This window comes from Stegodyphus dumicola, chromosome 4, assembly GCF_044657685.1.
Source record: "Stegodyphus dumicola isolate Sdum_Otavi_A_Nest chromosome 4, ASM4465768v1".
Taxonomy (NCBI): Eukaryota; Metazoa; Arthropoda; class Arachnida; order Araneae; family Eresidae; genus Stegodyphus; species Stegodyphus dumicola.
In genome coordinates this window covers 240,716,441-240,735,232 of record NC_140771.1, presented here as the reverse complement: position 1 = coordinate 240,735,232, position 18,792 = coordinate 240,716,441, and the positions used below count along the sequence as shown (strand labels likewise).

The 18,792-nt window shown below is 33.3% G+C and overlaps 2 protein-coding genes across 4 annotated transcripts in view; one reads left to right on the top strand and one right to left on the bottom strand.

The window, feature by feature from the left end:
- The window catches only part of Cad87A (cadherin 87A), a 164,418-nt gene that overhangs the window by 57,218 nt on the left and 88,408 nt on the right, over nt 1-18,792 (top strand). For all 3 annotated transcript variants that reach the window (XM_035376800.2, XM_085816133.1, XM_085816134.1), the window contains exons 13-19: nt 3,172-3,327; nt 6,565-6,729; nt 10,239-10,312; nt 12,926-13,193; nt 13,302-13,447; nt 15,539-15,611; nt 15,841-15,913. In XM_035376800.2, the coding sequence (XP_035232691.1) occupies nt 3,172-3,327; nt 6,565-6,729; nt 10,239-10,312; nt 12,926-13,193; nt 13,302-13,447; nt 15,539-15,611; nt 15,841-15,913 (955 nt within the window). The remainder of the gene's footprint in view (nt 1-3,171; nt 3,328-6,564; nt 6,730-10,238; nt 10,313-12,925; nt 13,194-13,301; nt 13,448-15,538; nt 15,612-15,840; nt 15,914-18,792) is intronic.
- Nucleotides 1-18,792, bottom strand: part of LOC118192048 (calpain-9-like) — a 390,870-nt gene that overhangs the window by 325,644 nt on the left and 46,434 nt on the right. The gene's annotated exons all lie outside the window — the stretch shown is intronic.

The following is an 18,792-nucleotide window of genomic DNA, read 5'->3' as shown; positions in this document are numbered from 1 at the left end:
TACTTGATTCCGACACGCAGTGCAGTATTCAAGAAGAATAACCCTTACGAAAAATTTTTATAGAGGCTGGTATAGGCAGAAAATAAGTGATCTAAAGATAATTCTATAGAAAATTAGTACAGTAAAACCCCGCTTAACGCTGTTTCGGTTTAACGCTCTTTTATTTGAATTGTGGGATTCTGCGAAATTGCACGCAGCGTTAGGTTTCCGATATCCGAAGCAGTTTATCTGTGTTTCTTCTTTTCTGCGACGAACGTATTTTTATCGTTTCAAACATTTGTGGACGTTATTGTAAGTATAAATTTATATAATATAACGATTGATATAGTCACAAATATTATGATTTTTAGTTTTTATTATGGGTGATAATAAAAAACACGAAAATAAAGAAACAAGAAAAAGCATTCACTAGAAACTAAAATGCAAGTGATTAGAAGATTAGATACTGGTGAACGTCAATCTCAAACTGGTGCTGCATTGAATTTGACAACTTCAACAATAAGGACTATCCTTAAGAATAAATAAAAAAATACTGTCATCGGCAACTACGACAAGCTCTGCAACGAGAATTACCCGTTCTACAAATAATACAATAGAGGAAATGGAAAAACGACTTTCGATATGGATTGACGACGAAATTGAACGCAATATGCCGTTAAGCCAATCTATTATAATGGAAAAAGGAAGAAGAATTCTTAATTACACTCAGGTTGAAGCAAGTGACTCAAGTGAAACTTTCGTTGCAAGTCGAGAATGGTTTAATAGATTTAAACATCGAAATAATCTTCATAACATACAGATTAGAAAAGCAGCAAATGGTGATACGAAAGCGGCGGCTGAATTCTCAGCTACATTAAAAACAATAATTGAACGAGGAAACTATCCTCCAGAATTGGTTTTTAATGCTGATGAAACAGCCTATTTTGGAAAAGAATGCCAAAACTAACATTGCTAATAGTGAACGAAAGTAGTGATTTTGAAGAAGAGCAAAACGAACTTTCAACAGCGTTTCTATATACCAATTTGACCACTATTAACAGAAATTATGGACCAACTTATTAAAAATGACCCAAATTTTGACCAAGAGTTCAAAGACAAGACGGAGTGTTATGGATGCCTTATCCACTTATCAACAATTTCTTACAGAGCACAAAAGGAAAACGCAAATTACATTAGATACCTTCTTGATAAAAAGGCAGAAAATTGGAAATACAGAAGAGACTGAATGATCTGAAATGTAAACATACTGACTTATAATTTTATTTATTTTCATATGTATATTCGTTTATTATGTTTCTATATTTGTAAGAAATAAATTTTTGTTTTATTGTTATAAAAACATAATTAATAAATTTAATGGTAAAATACCTGACCAATTTTCTACCCATTTTCCCCTAACCCCATTATTTACATGATGAGATAACCTCATTTAACGCTGTTTCATATTACGCTCTACTTTGATGGAACGTATACCCCGCGTTAAGCGGTGTCTTACTGTGGTTTGAAGATAATTCTATTGAATATAAGTAATCTAAAGATTAAAACAGATATACGACGGTCAATCAAAAAGTTCCTGGAATTTTCATTTTAACTTTTTATCACTACAAATAATTTAATTTTTTTTTGCACCACTATATTTATTTATTACCGGAATTCATAACAGGTAGTGTAGCTGAAGGTAGGCGTGTGTAGTGATCAGTTGGCGCGATGTCGAATTGCGAGCAAAGGGCGAACATCGAGTTTATGTATAGATTGGGGAAATCTGCTTCAGATACATTGCTAGTCTTACAAGCAGTATAAGGTGGCGATTATTTAAAGAAAACAGCCATTTACGAGTGGTTTTCAAGACTTCGGTGTGGACAAGAATCGTTGACAGGCAACAGCCGCAGTCGGAGACCGTCATCCTCCAGGAACGAAGGAATGGTCGGAGAAGTGAAACAGTTAATCATGTCAGACCGAAGAATGACCATCGACGAGTTGGCAGATGAAGTGGAAATCTCTCATGAATCCATTCACGCAATCCTGAAGACGAAACATGTCAGTACAAAGCCTGTCCCGTGGCAACTGAACCCAGATCAAATGGAGACGGCAGTTGATTGCGGCCGAATGTTTTGAAAAAAAAAAAAAAAAAAAAAAAAAAAAAAAACAGAGGACCCGATGTCTCTTGCGACAATTGTTACTGATAACGACATCTGGATGTACGCTTCCGACCCGGAGACAAGGATGCAGTCATCAGAATGGCACACAATATGCTCCAAAACAACAGTGATGCTCATTGCGTTTTGCGACAACGAAGATGTTGTGCAGCATGAATTTGTACCAGCTGGACAAACTGTGAACGGCCCTTTTTAAGCACAAGTTTTGAAAAGACTGAGGAAGGTAATCCGAGGAAAACGTCCCGCCAAATGGCAAGGAGGATGGTCACTGAATCACGATAATGCTCTCTCCCACACATCGATTATTGGGCAGACATGGCTCGCATAAGAGCTTCCACTACTCCATAAGCTTTCCTATTCATCGGATTTAGCCATCATATTTCTGCCTCTTCCCCCAATATCAAATTGAACCTCTAAGGTAACCGTTTTGACACCATAGAAGCCGTCAAAGCCAACGCGACTGCCTCAACTTCGGAAAGTACCACAACAGGAGTTTCATCGTTGTGTCCAGCAATGGCAGGAGCGGCGGAGCAAGTGTGTGATCTGAAGGAGCCTACTTTGAAGGCGATTTAATAGATGTGTACCTGTATTGTGGGTAATGAAGAGTTACAAACGGTATTCCGGGAACTTTTTGACTGCCCTCGTACAAATCTTAAAGCAACAACAAGAAATCGAAATGAATAAATAAAACCAATCAAATCAAAATATTAAATTTATTATACCAATGAAATAACGAAATATTGTCAACTGTTAAAATAAAAATTAGGTTTTCTAAAAGAAAAAAAAAATGCATGTACCTTATTTAAATGCGAACCACATTTCTATTTTTTAAATAAGATGTAAAAAAAAATTAAGTCATTAAAAGATTATTTGCTGAAATGACATGCAGATGACGATAAAGGGGGGAAAATTATAATATTTTACACAAGACTATATGATAATCAGATTGATCTTTAGACATTATGCTAATGTACTTAATTCCTCCCTTGACTCATCTTTTTTCATTGGGTTTCAGGGCTCAAATTCCGTTTTCAACATAGAACTCCTTGATGACTCGGGAATCTTCAGCGTAGAACCTAATTTGGCAACTGGATCTACATCGGTGAGCATCCGTGTTGCGAATGGACCACTCGATTATGAAAATCCCAACCAAAGAAAATTTATTCTATTGGTAAGTTGTAATATTTTAACTACGTTTCTCTTGCTTAATTATACAAAATTTTAGCTTAATATATTTTAAATAGCTTATAGAGTCTCACTCTCTTTGATAGCATAAAATCATGAACTATAGGAAAATTATAGAAGGATAATCCTGTTATCTTAAACTGTAGACAAACAAAGTCATAAGAAGAGTGTAAACAGCCCTTTTATTTGAATACAAAGATGTGACAATGACCCAACTTGGGTTTACACAAGCCAAAATGTTGAGAATATCGTTAGATTATCCTAACGGCTCACAGGATAAACCAACGCGCAGGAAGGCGAAGGCTCTGGTTTGTAGAAAACCGGTGAGGCAAGCCTAATGGTTAGAAGCACTCAACGTCACAGAATTAAATCGCTATTTAGTCAAAGTAATAACATGGCCTCAAGTAGGCAGAAAAGGCTATAAAATCAACTTGCGAAACATTCCCTTAAATAGCACTTTTTTCTCCCTCACTCTGAATAAACGCTCGCTATCTCATTTACATGCTGGCATGAAAAGCGTGGGTCAAAAGGAGAGCGACAGAAAAGTTACTTAACTCTAAATTAACTATTTATCAAAAATAAATAGATAAATCATCACAAGCTGTTATAACGTCATTGAGGATTATCAGATTACTTTAGTATCTATTCCGATCTGAATAGACACATTTTACTGCTAATCAGTGGCAGCGCAATAAATTGTAACAGAGCATTCGATTTAGATAAATAATAAATGGCAACAACAGAAAAAGAACATTCTTTAGATCTGTGTTTTAAATATATGCTTGAAATGTTATAAATTAAATTACTTGATTAGATTATTGTTTGTTTTATTTTCTAATGCGTTCGGCTTAAAACTAAATAAAAGTATTTGGTTGAAACAGATTTACTATTGAAAGATTAGATGTAGAATTAGATGCATCAGTCTATCTCATTAGATTTAGATTTATTACAGAATTTGTAGATAGCCGCGCCAATATCAATTTCATTTCGTGAAAACTACAGCAATATTCTCCAATTATCGACAGTAAAAATTAGTTTAAATTTTAGAAAGCATTCACGCCAAATCTTTATAGGAAAACTCTCTATAATATAGTTGCGTTAAGTTTCCTCGAAATCATCTTAATTATTAGCCTAAAAAGGATGTTAGTCCCAAATGGGGTATTAGTCTTGAAACGGCATTTTGAGTCGAAATAATTAAATGCGTTGTATCACTTTTCAGATTGTTGCCACCAAATATTATCACCCTGTATTATATTTAAAGAAATTAAATAATGATGAATGTATGTATGTTCGTCGCACTACGAAAAGCGGTACCTAGAGCCATCCAATTTTGAATAACGTAGACCTCCAACCTAATATGGGCATCTGGAACCCCAAATTTTAGCGCCAAGTTAAACAGTTCGCAACTTTTCATGCAGAACTGCTCTGTATTTAACTTGTCGTCAAGCGGATGAACGATGATGGGGCAGCATCGTCAAGTACCTTATATATTCTAATTTTTTTCATCCGTTTCACCTTTTTAACAATGTTACCATCAGCTACAAATTAGTAATCGAAACTCTGTTAGTTGGCAGTTCGCTTAGAAACAGGGAAATTGATGTTCGTTTTGCTTATGTACGTGGTCATGGATTTTATGGAAATGAAGGAGCTGATTTCTTAGCTACAGATACTTCAAATTTACCCATCTATATCAAAATTAGCATTCCAAAGAGTTATTGTCCTTTTATTATAAAAGGAGCTTTTATCTAAGTGGAATGAGGAATATATATGATTTTATAATGCAGGGCAGCAAATACTTTCCTTCTATTTACCATATACTGCATTCGTAGTCTTTATGAATTTTAAAATACCTCACCTTTTTTTTTTTTTTTTTTTTTTTTTTTTTGGTCACCGTACATTTTGCAAGTTACCTGTTTCCTTTCAATCTAAGATCAAATAATTCATGAGAATGTTAAAAAAACGTATCTCAAGACGTGGAGCATTTAAATTTTTCCTGCACTACCTCGATGACGCTGATGCTTGCAGAACGATTTGAAAACGTTTGGCGCTACTTGGACAGTGAACTTATCAGTTTTGGGGAAATCTAGACTGCTGTTCTCTGTGTTTTTGTTCGTTTTATTTAATCGTGTGATATCTAATGTTTTAGTTAATATACTTTTGTAAGTCCCGTGCAGTACATTTTTGGCGCACGAGGAGACTGTATGTGTTCAAATTTAAAAAAAAAATATATCTTATAAAGCTTTAAAATTACATGCAAATATGTTAAAGAAAAATTCAACGGTTTGAAGTTTTGAATAAAGCAAACCTTAGTCTTTAAAACACGTTAATTTTACGTTGATTATTGATATTTTTGTAAAACCAACGTCAGTGTATTGTTTAATTTTATCTAATTTTAAATTTTTATCATCTTTTGAAAAGTTATTATTTTTATATATATATATATCTTTCACCTTCCTAGAAATTTGTTTATTTTGTCATAGACAGTAACCTCATTCAAAACAATCTTCCTTTTGTTTCTTAATATTTTTTCCTTTCCTTTCTTTGTTGCAGAAGAAGCTGTTGTAGGCAACACGATTTAATCATGATAACTTTTAGCTTTTTATATATATCTTGCACCTTCCTAGAAATTTGTTTAACTTGTCATAGACAGTAACCTCGTCTATAACAGTCTTCCTTTTGTTTCTTAATATTTTTTCCTTTCCTTTCTCTGTTGCAGAAGAAGCTGTTGTAGGCAACACGCTTTAATCATGATAACTTTTAACTTTTTATATATATCTTGCACATTCCTAGAAATTTGTTTAATTTGTCATAGATAGTAACCTCATCTATAACAGTCTTCCTTTTGTTTCTTAATATTTTTTCTTTTCCTTTCTTTGTTGTAGAAGAAGCTGTTGTAGGCAACATGGTTTAATCATGATAATTTTTACCTTTATATATATATATATATATCTTGCACCTTCCTAGAAATTTGTTTAATTTGTCATAGACAGTAACCTCATCTATAACAGTCTTCCTTTTGTTTCTTAATATTTTTTCCCTTTCCTTTCTTTGTTGTAGGCAACATGATTTAATCATGATAACTTTAATTATTTATTTAAACTAGCTGAGGACGAGATAACTCTTTAAAAATATACCTGTTCAATACTTCTTATAAAAGAGAATTAAGATATTTAAACCAATATTTGCTTTTGAGTTGTATAATAGCAATGATGACTTCTTTCAGGTTGTAGCAAAAGAAGCGTTCACAAATCCTCAGCTGTCTGGAACCGGTACAGTTACAGTGAATATCGTAGACACAAATGATAATGTGCCTCGATTCGAAAAGCCAGAATATAAAGCCACCGTAATTGAAAATGCTCCTGCAGGGACCGTGGTTGATACAATAACTGTAAGTTAAATCAAATAATTTAATCTTTAAGATATTTTTAGATAAGAAGCCCTAGTCTATAAAACAAGTATTGCATTTTTATATTTGTATAAACATTCTGCATTCTGCAAAATCTTTTTTTTGTCATTTTACATGCTAAAAATAAGATACGATGTTATTTTAAATTTATATTATTTACGCAGCCGTTTTTCAGAGACGCACGCACATACACACACACACATATTGAGATAGATAGATAAATATAGAAATATGCGCGTGTATGTGTTAGAAAGCAAATAGAAATGTTGATCCACATTGAAAAGCGGCCAGACTTCACTTGGCACTCTAATCATGTCTATTCAAGAACATTTACGGTTTTGATACTGTTTCGAGAGGAAGAGAGCAGCGAAGCAACGTCTTAACGAGAACAGAGGTAGAAGCAAAAGTGCGCAGCTATACTAGTATTGCAGCTTATTAAGAGAAAGTTTTCAAAAGTTTTGAATCAGCTACGTCATAAGCGTTATACCATATGGTATGGATAAGTAATATGATATGGATTGATCTAGAATTGACGCATTCCAGGAAAAGTTATTTCTATTTTTAGAAACAGAGAGGAAATATCCAATTTAAAATTCATGAATTAAGGGTCTACTGCTAATTTAAATTATAATTTTGATTTACATAATTTTACCTTAATTTTGTATTTGCACACACACACACATATATATTCCCCTAATTACAAAAGTGTTTTAAACGCCACAAATATTCATGTTCTGGCATTTTTAAAGTTTAAAATCAGTTTTATAAAAATAAAGAAATATAACTTTTTATATGTATTATAGAAAAAAAGGCTACAAAAATATAACCCTCGAATGGCAAAGATTTAGGTTTTGTACATAAATTTAAAAGCGAAAATTTCCATTTGCACATAATAAAAATAGAATATTAATTTAAAGAAAGATTTCCAATGTTAATAGATTAATTCTATGTAGAATGTTATTGAATGTACTGAACATGTTTTTCCCCCCAAAAAAGGGAAATTTTATTCGTAGTTTTAGAGATTTCGTTTTCTAAAAGACACTGGCTAGCTTTAGTATTGGCACGTAGATAAAGCGTTACATTATTTCACAAATTTAAGCTGAAAAACTTCATGTGAATATGAATAAATAAACTTTTATACATTATTTGTGTCAAACAGTTTTTGGTTTACCAGGTATGACAAAATTATAAACTAGAGAATGTTACACACTAGTACATTATTACTGTAGTTTATATCCATTATTACTATATTTACACACTAGTACATTATTACTTAGTTTATATCTAGTCCATTATAACTTAATATATTGCAAAAATATAATTGAATGACATCTAAGAAGAAAAATGAACCTCGAATTATTTAAATTTATTTATTAACCGACCCCACAAAACAAGCTGGGAATGAAGTCAAAATCCCAAATTTTAAAAATTAAGCATCTATATTAATTATTGTGATAACATTATCTGCCTAAATTAAAAATAAATATGTTTCTAATTCAATTATTTTTTTCATGATTACTTTATTATGATTCTAAAGTAATAAAACTGCATGAAAGCACTAATAACGCTAGCACTTGAAAACTTGTCAAAATGCTTTTAGCATATGGAATATAACAAAATCATAAAAAAGTAAAAGTCAAAATATCATTAAATTACATTTAAAGAGAAAATCAATCTCGAATTATTTTAATTTATTTATTAATCGACCCTTCAAGAAAATTTGAAAATGACTTCAAATGTCCAAAATTTCGAAATTAAATATTTTTTTCTTTGGTCTTAAGAAATCAAACCTTTTTGTTTTTATTTTTATAATGAATATGTAGCGACATTAGGTTATTTTGAAGCAGGAGACATAAAAATATGCAATGCCCTTGCCGGGATTCGAACCTGGACCTCTTAAATATGCTTCGACTGTGCTGTCGTTACACCACGAAGGCAAACAGAAAGGAATGAGAAAATACGTTATGTACTCCCCTTTTAGTTCGGGTGCCACTGTAGAGTCATTAAGTTATTTTAAGCAGGAGATATGAAAAAATATGCAATTCCCTCGCCGGGACTCGAACCTGACCTCTCGAATACACATCGAATGTGCTACCGTTACATCACGAAGGCATGCAGAAAGGAGAGAGAATATATCTTATGAGTATTCAAACCAAGGAAACATATGAAAAGTTAGGTTTCGTAATTTTTAAAATTGCATTTTTTTAATTAATTTTTTTTTAATCAATAATGCGGAACCACAAATATTAGCATCATTTAAAGCATTTTAGACTGAAATTTTATACCTAAGATCAACGGTTGTGAAAACAAAAAAGGGTAAGAGCTCTTCTGGATACGGTGTATGCATATATGCAATGAATTAAGGGTACAGTAAGACCCCGCTTAACGCTGTTTCGTTTAGCGCTGTTTCGGTTTAGCGCTCTTTTATTTCAACCCGGGGATTCCACGAAATCGCTCGCAGCATACGGGGATTCCCCGAAATATTATGTAGCCATAGGTTTCAAATACATATCCGAAAGAGTGTACTTGTATTTCTTGTTTGGTGCGGTATTGTACAGACATATTTTGAAGGGGTAAATGTGGAAGATGTCGAAGAAATCATTCAAGAAGCAGAGGCTAGTCTTTCTAATGATGAGCTCAAGGAATTAACTGAACAAGAAGAAAACAAAAATGTTCACAGCAGTGATTCAGAAGAAGAGCAAAAAGAACTTTCGATGGCGTTTGTAAAAAGGAGTTTGTCTACCATAACTGAAATAATGGATCAATTCATTGAAAATGATCCGAATTTTGACAGGAGCTCAAAAGTAAGGCGTGGTGTTAGAGATGCTCTATCCGTTTATGAAGAACTTTTAAGAGAACAACGCAAAAGAAAAAGGCAAACAACATTAGATGCTTTTGTCACAAAAAACAGAACACCGGAAACGCGGAAGGCTAACTAAATATGACTGACTTAGAATTTTATTTGTTTTTTTTTAAGAATATTCGTTTTGTTATTTATATTTTGTTTTTATTTTTGCAAGAAATAATAATGTGGTATTAATTTGGGCTTTAAGAAATAAATGTTTGGTTTTATTTTTATTAAAAAAACATACTTTTTAAATTTAATACCTAACCAATTTTCTAGCCATCTTCCCCTAACCCCAATATTTACATGTAAAGATAGCCTCGTTTAGCGCTGTTTCGCATTACGCTGTACTTTGATGGAACGTATCCCTCGCGTTAAGCGGGGTCTTACTGTATTTGTATTAAACAATTAAGTTTTCTGGAAATGTATTTTCTATAATCGCTAAAAGTAATTAATTTTTATAAAATTCAAGCTAATTAGGATCTTAAAAATTAGTTAATTTTGACTTTGTGATGAAAAATCTATTATGTTTAAAAGCTTTCTTCCAAAAAACGTAATTTTTAACTGACGCAATTTAATAACAAAAAAGATGAAACTCTTTAAAAAAATTTAATTTTTCATTTATTTTTTTCTTTTTTTATTACAGGCCACCGACAGGGATACAAAATTATTTGGTGAAGCAGGAATTGTGTATTCTATTTTTGGAAATGGAGCCGAAAAGTATGTTACTGAATATCCGTACTCTTAACATTATAACAAGCATGAAATTAAATAATTCAATGTTGTTACTAGGCTATCAAGTGCAGAAGAAGGAAACATTATCTGTCTCAGTGTTTATCTTAATTTTTAAATGCATTCAGTTATATGTAAAATTTGGATTTTAACAGTTTATTTTCACAACATTCTTTTTCTTATATACTTTTGAATTACAGACATTATACATTCATTCATTCTTGTATCACTTTCCAAAATGTTGCCACCAAATGTTATCGCCCTATATTATATTAAAGGAACTAAATAATGAAGAATCTACAGGAATGTATGTAGTATATTTCCCGCACTGTGAAAAAACAACGGTACCTAGAGTCATCCAGTTATGAACAACTTAGTCCTTCATCCGAACATGGGCATCTGGAAGCCCGAATTTTGTATTTCGAGTTTGTTTTATTATCTATTTCTTATTTTGTAAAACTTTAACAAATTTTTGGCAAAGATTTCAGAGAGAACAGTGGCAACACTCTAAGGCGAGGGGGGGGAATCTGAAAGTTTTCAGATTTTAAATTACGTCCAAAGGGGCGTTTGCGTTTTTTTTAACATTTTGTGCGTTACATTTATTTATTAAATATCACGTTCTTCGCATTTAAACCATAAAATTCAGTTAAACAGCAGTATCTCAAAATAGTTTTAAAAAGAGCACATCTTTAGAATTTCCGATACAGAGACTCACGTCGCTGGAGATAAAAATGCTTTTTCTGCACAACGTTGCCATTGCTCGCTTTGAAATCCTTGAGTTTGTTAATCGAAAATTCTTTAAAGTTTTAAAAAATAGGAAATCGATCATAAAACAAATTTCAAATTTCAAATTTGGTCTTCCACATGCCCATATTCGTAGGAGGATTACGTCATTCAAAATTCGATGGCTCCATGTACCGTTGTTTTACCGCAGTGCGAGAAATATGCATACATTTATGCAGATTTTTTATTATTTAATTTCTTCAAATATAATGCAGGGCTGTAACATTTGGTGGCAGCAGTTTGAAAAGTGAAACGGACATTTATAGTGAACCAACGCAAAATCGCAAAACGAAACAATAGTCCTTCAGACACAAAGCCCTTTTGGACTTAAAAACATTTTTATCTACAGCGCGTGAGACTACCTATTGAAAATTTTAAAGATGTGCTTGTTTTTAAATCTTTTGTGATTTTGCTGTTGAACTGTATATTTTGTAAGTGCGAAGAAAATGGTGCTTAATAATAGATCTAAAAAAAAAAGAGTTAGCAGGTGTGAGTGCAAAAGCAGCTGACAGACCGCAAACTCAGCGACAGCGAAAAAATCTTAACAAACCTTTTGAGCCACCGTTAAAATCTGAAACGGTTCAGATACCCCCTGCCCCTGTTTTTCACTTTTGCTTCAAAACTACTTTTAAGACTGCCTTTTACGATTTCTGATTGGTTTCATCGTAATGTTTCTCCAAACATAGATCTGTCCCCTTATTTGCATTCAAAAACATTGATGGTGGAGTGGGTTGTTTTCATGGATGGTTTCCTTCTGACTGGGCATCTTCCCACCTCTCTCCCATCTTCAAGAGAAGAGGTAGCGCATGAGCTGGTGCAATTGTTGTGGTCGCACGGGGCGGCAAAATTTATAGAATTTAGAGATGCATCGAATAGCAAAATTTAGGGATGGCAAATTTTGTAAAACTCAGAAGTGGCTCTAAACAGCAAAATTTAGTGGCAGTGAAATTTTTAAAATTTAGGGGCATAACGCACAATTCCGCAACAGAATTGTGCTGTGACTCACTGATATTACGGTAGGGGCAAATTGTTTAGCGCCGGCTTTGACTGGCATGCAGTAAATGAAAGCAAAACATGGTACTCACATATTTTAGACGAAGGAGATTGTAATGAATTCTTAAAAGAGGAACTTCAAATCCGTATAATTAATCGATTCTTCCCCACCAATGACAATTTTTATTTTCGAACGGTAACACGCTCTTCTGTCCGAGTGTTATGTGACTTCAGAAACTCCTAAGTTTTGCAGAACGATCTCTCATCAGTGCTGGGAGTTTCCCATTTTTACTTTGATTAGTTTCTGATTGTAAATGTACATGTTATTTGCTACAGTTACCTTTTTGCATTTATCTCACTTTAATATCTCTATTGTATTATGTAAACAGTGGGTCATAAATGCCCTGTATCAGTGGAGCTGAAGACATCCACTGGTTCATAAAGAAGTGGTTGCAATCATGGCCGATTTTAATTTTTTTTTTATTCTCGCAGTTGGTTTCAGTTCACATCTAATCCATATTGGTTAATAATAAGTTTCGGTTTCCAAATTTAAATCATTGTTATCTATATAGACTTACATAAGTGACTCCATCGCTAGCATCACGTAAGGATCATATGACATGCCTTCATTTTTGAAATGATGCAATTTATTATAATCAATAACTATTTTTAAAACAGAACAAAGAAATGCTCAAATTAAAATAGACAATTGAATGACTATTGCAAATTAAAGTTAGAATATTGCTTTACATATGTTTTAGTCTTACGTGTACGCATATTCATTCTGCACTTCGCAGAGTGATCAGTAAAATATTCTTTTCGAAGGTTCCAAGTGGGCGAAACATCAGGCGTAATCACCGTTGCTCCCTGTCAGACTCCAGGCTCCGGTAACTGTCTGGATTTTGAGACGAGACCAACTTACTACCTATCTTATCAGGCTGTAGATGAAATGGGAAAAGGTCTGGCGACTGTCGTTCCTCTGACAATTGCTCTCTCGGATGCCAATGACAATGCCCCAAATTTCCTTCACGAATCCTATTCTGCCAGTATAGACGAAGGAGCATTGAAATTCGATACACCTCTTCGCGTACAGGTAAATTAATAATGTAATATTGTTCGAGGTAAATTTATGATCTAACCATAAAGAGGTTATAACACGTGATTTTTTTTTTTTTTTTTTTTTTTCAAATTAACATTGCAGGCTGTGGACGCTGATTCAACGTCTGTTGTTACTTATTCTATCATTGCTGGCAACAGTCACAACATCTTTGCCATCGACGGCAGGTCAGGGGAGATATCTGTTACTCAAAGGAATGGCTTGGATGTTTCTGCTCTCAAAACAGATTTGTAAGTAATTAACTGGTGTATCAGTTTGGCATATTCTGTATTGCATTATTTTTTTTTTATGCATAAATGTTTCTAGCTTAATAATATCTGTTTAAAGAATCGTGTAACGTTGAAGCTATTTTTTAAAGCTTTCTTTATGTTTAACTTGATTATGTAATTTGCCATAAAACTCTGTGTTTTCAAAAACTTGCTTTATTTAGAATTTTTTTATGTAAATTAATAATGAAAATTAAGCGATAAAAATGCTGGGTGGTCAGCAGATGTGGCCTTAAAACAACTATCAGCTTTTGGGCGCGTGGGAAGAAATATTTCCGGGAATCTTCATTTCCAGAAAATCTAGTTGGTTGGTCTATGCGAAGTCTTGCCAGAAATATATTCTCTTCTTCCTCTCCTTTGCGAAACAGAGGTGCAGTGCAGATAAAATATTTTTCTGAGCCTCGTATGTCCCGGCTACATACACGAAACATACAGCTGAGCGTAACGTTTTCGGTTAGGAACACTCTCATTCAAACTAATGCTGGAAGAAAAGCGCTTCTCGGAAAGTTCCTTTTATCATCACTGTATGTGATAACTTCTTAAGAAAACCAATGATAATATAGCATAGATTTTATTTTTGAAGAAACCGGTACTATGGAATCTCTGAAATTGTTTTTACTACATAAAATCTGCTCCTACTGTATGTTCCCTTAGAGTCAGTTTCATTTGGTATTTCATTATTTCCCAATCAGAAGATTCTTTAAAAATTTCATAATCTGTTAGAAATTACTATTTTAGTAATAATAAAGCATTTAATTGCCTTCTTGTTGGCATGATGTATCCTTATTTCCTAATCAGAAGACACTTTAAAATTTTCATAATTTATTGGATACTATTTTAGTACCAATAAAGCATTTAATTGCTGCCTTATTGGCATCATGCCAAAAGCCCCGGCTGTCATAGCCTTTGAACCCAATTCAAACATCGGAAAAGGCTTGGATATTTGTTTTTGCGGCATGGGAGAACTGAAACTGCGACGGAGTTGACAAATTCATACCGTAGTGCGTACAACATCTAAGCCAACAACAGACACAATCCTTCTTTCTTTGGTCCACAGTAAAATTCATTGACTTGATCTGATATTTCTGTCAGACAAGCGAGAGAAGTCACAGCAGTAACAACAGCGGATGTCAGTTCGTTGTGTCCAATGCTTAAGCCAAAGACAGGTACAACTCTTGCCTCTTGGCGATGGTAAAATTCGTGTATTTTTATTCTCATTTAGAGATTCTACACAGCAGCAGTTGGTCTTCGTTTCTTCATTTAATATCGTCAATGAGTACCTGGAGAGAGTAGGCATTTCTCGTGTAGACTGGTCTCCTCATTTCCCCCGACCTGAATCCCATTGAAAATCTCTGGGATGCCCGTGGGTGTGCTGTCTCTACACGTTTACTTCCTTCATGCATTTGGAAACTGCCCTGGCTAAATTACCATTTGAGATGGTTGATCACTTCATTGAAAGCATGGGCAACCACTGTAAAATTTGTCTGGAGGTATGGGGTGGTCAAATACTTTAGTAACATAAGATTTGTTTGTTTGTTTTTAACGTTGTGGAGTTGTATCTTGTGTAACTTGTTGCAAATCCTCGAGCGGACGTATCAACTTATCGCTAGGTCTAAGATAAAACAGAACTTATTTAAAACTATGTAAGTTGAACAGAAGACATACCTGGAACTCACAAATCAACAAGTATTTATGGCGTGAACTTAACCTAAGTAACTACTTGGCAAAGGCTACGCACAGATATTTAAACGCGGAAGTTAGCTCTTAAGCCTACACTGGCGTGTCAGCATTATCGATAAGAATAAAAACAAAGCTGTGGACAGGAGCGCTTATCATTGAATAACAACTAGTAATGTGGCCTTCAACAAGCAGAACACTCATCCAAATGGGACGTTATAGTATAATTTACGAAAATTAAGCATCGATTTCATCTTTGTACATAATGCTTTTCCATTTTTACTGATTTTATTGTCGCATGCTTAATTTCTGGAAGCTAAGGTAATTTATATCGCGTTTCTAAATTCACTTATACATTTTGCATATTCTTCTTTTTAGAATTCTGCTAACTGTCCAAGCGAGTGATGGTGGAAATGGAGTTGTTACCACTACAGTTAAAATCACCGTTAAGGTATAGGTTTGATTTTCTTCAAAATATGTTTAAAATTTGGACAAAATGTATATTTTTATAATATTTAACATATTTTATATTTATATTTCGATCATGTAACTATGTATAATAATCATTTCTAAAAATACTTGTTTATTTCCAAATGTCACAGAAAAGTACTAACAGAAGTTTCCATTTTAAATTAAAAAAAAAAAAAAAAAAAAAAAGTTCATACTGTTATTTCTTCTAGGATGCGAACAACAATGAGCCTATATTTCAAAAATCCACCTATACTGCGATTGTTCCGGAATCTTCCACACCGGGTATGATAATTATGTCAAATATTCTTTCGTTACTTGTATTGAAATAAATATTTATTCTTATTTTATTTAAAACTTTTTGTCTTACCAACAATTACGAGAAACATTACGTATTTTTAATATTTTAACAACAATCATTAATTTGACTGCATAATGCATTTGCCGTATATTCCGAAGTATAACGCGCAATTGTGATACAAAATATAAGATCGAAATTTACGGATTCGCGTTACATGTCAGATATAAGATTTAAAAATAAGGAAAAGATGAGCATGCAACAATTAGATTTTACATGTACGTAAATTACCATTTGAGATGTTTGATCACTTCATTGAAAGCATGGGCAACCACTCTAAAATTTGCGTGGAGGTATGGGGTAGTCAAATACTTTAGTAACGTAAGATTTGTTTGTTTGTTTTTAACGTTGCGGAGTTGTATCTTGTGTAACTTGTTGCAAATCCTCGAGCGGACGTATCAACTTATCGCTATGTCTAAGATAAAGCAGAACTTATTTAAAACTAAGTAAGTTGAACAGAAGACTGTTTGTTTATAAGAAATGACATTCTTTATAAATTTAAAAATTTCCTTATAACATGAAATTTCGTTATATTCGTCTTCCGTTCGTCGTCATATCTTCAAGCTCGTCATCAAATTCTGTTTTATCTTCGCCATCACTATTATTCTGATTCATAAGTAAATAATCATCTTCTGTTTCCATCTAGATTGTTAGCTATCTAAATTTTTAATGTCTTTTGAATTATATTAATTTAATTTCATTCCAGGCTTTTATTATCCACTCGCGCGCTATTTCTTCTTTTTCCTTCATTACCTTCGATGTGCACATCAATATCACGGCTTAAGATAACCATAGAAAGAGAAAACATCTAGCTGCTAATAGGGCCAATTTATTGGAGTTGGAAGTGCATTCTTACCTCAAATAGGCCCACCAGCGGCCGAGCGGTAAAATCGCTGAACACTGGTAGTTCGGTCCGAGGTTCGAATCCCGCGAACGGGCTGGCTGCATGGGCGTTTTCGTGGTTTTCCCCATGTGTAACGTGTATACGAGCCAGTTTCCCTTAGAAAGTCCTCCACGAAAGGCATCCCTCCCCTTAGGCAGATAGCCCTAGTGTGCTTTGCCGTATTCTCAATACACACACACTCTTACCTCAAATAATGTCTCTCTTTTCTCAAAACCCTAGAATAACATTCTTGTGCACACTACATTGAACACAACACACCCTCTTTGCAGAATTATTTACTTCTTCAAGCATATCCTCCACATACGTATCGTTTTATTAACTCCTATACCATTGTTCGAAAGCCTGGGTAAAATCTTCTAATGAATGACTTCAGAAGATAAGAACATCACACATGTATTTCTTTCTTTGTAAAAAAAAAAAAAAAAGAGTTAAGGTGCTCGTTATACGGGGAATATATAGAAACTAAAAAATGTAGTCTGAAACACGATTGCATTGCTGCTTATTATACTCCAAATCTTTCTAAGTATTCTTTGTCATTAAGTAAGAAAGAATGTGTATGTATGTATATTTGTTCGTTCCTAACATTATAGAAAAACGACGGCGTTTAGAGCCACATAATTTCGAACACAATAGTCCTCCATCGAACACGTGCACCTTGAAGTCAGAATTTTAACATTCGAAGTTTTTTTTATTCCATATTTCGTGAGAATTTAATGAACTTTTGATTAACAAATTTTCATCATGTTATGAATATCAAAAATCACGTTATGAATGTTATTAGTAAATAGTAAAATTATAGCTTTAAAATTTAAAAGAAGTTAACGAACAGTTATAATTAATGAACTTTATCTTAAAAGATATTTTACTTTTTTAGTTTCTTAAGCTACAATTTTATTTTTGTTTATGAGATGATACTGTTCTGCAATTAGCTGGAGAAAGCTTGTTCAAGTTTTCTGCCATCATGTTTGTTTAAAAACTGGTCTTTTTTTTTTTTTTTTTTTTTTTTTTTTTTTTTGTAATCATGTAAAGAAATTATATAAGTTCTCTGTTATGTAAACTATTTATTTCAAACTGGCAGTTCAATGCTTTTTTCACATACAGGTGGCTATCAAAATAATGGGAACACCTGTAAATAAAAGTGACATTTAAGAATGCGTTTCGTAAGCAATAAAATATAATCCTAGCTACCAGTTTTTATTAATATAGAAGTATGTATCATAAAAGTAGAAGGTAGCTTCTCCGGCCTGGGCAACAGTTCAGAAAAAGGAGTTGAACACGCTACAAATTATTCAAAATAAAGTACTTAGAAGGATAACAAATGCTCACTATTATGTCTCGAATCAAACCCTGCACAATGATCTGAAAATGGAATCTGTAGAAACATATCTACACAAAGCAAATAATAAATTCTTCAATAAGGCACAAGAATGCAACCATATGACTGATTTAAATGTATTAGATTATGTTATTCTTGAAGAAGATGCTGCACTTAGACCGCTCGCGGCCCACCTCGCCAGGGACTTAAATTTTCCCACGTAAAATTATCATGATGGGAATGCACAGTGCCTGTATATATTGTATATAGTGTATAGTGTATTTTATTTTATTTCTCATTTATTATATTGTATGCTTAGTTTGTATGTTCTTTTCACTTGTTTTTATATAATAATGTATGCTTATGTTTAATTGTTATGATATATATTAATTCAGATATCATGATTGAATCTATTGGATTATGTCTGTGACTTCTTTTATGATACAACGCAAACACATCATACAGATCCTCACGGCTCCTGCTTTGCAAATTTCTTGATGCGCGCGCCACTCTTTGGCCTTGCGACTCATGGTCGCCCCCTGTAGCCACCTTTGACCTCCTTGAAACTTGTCATGAAAAATTCAAAG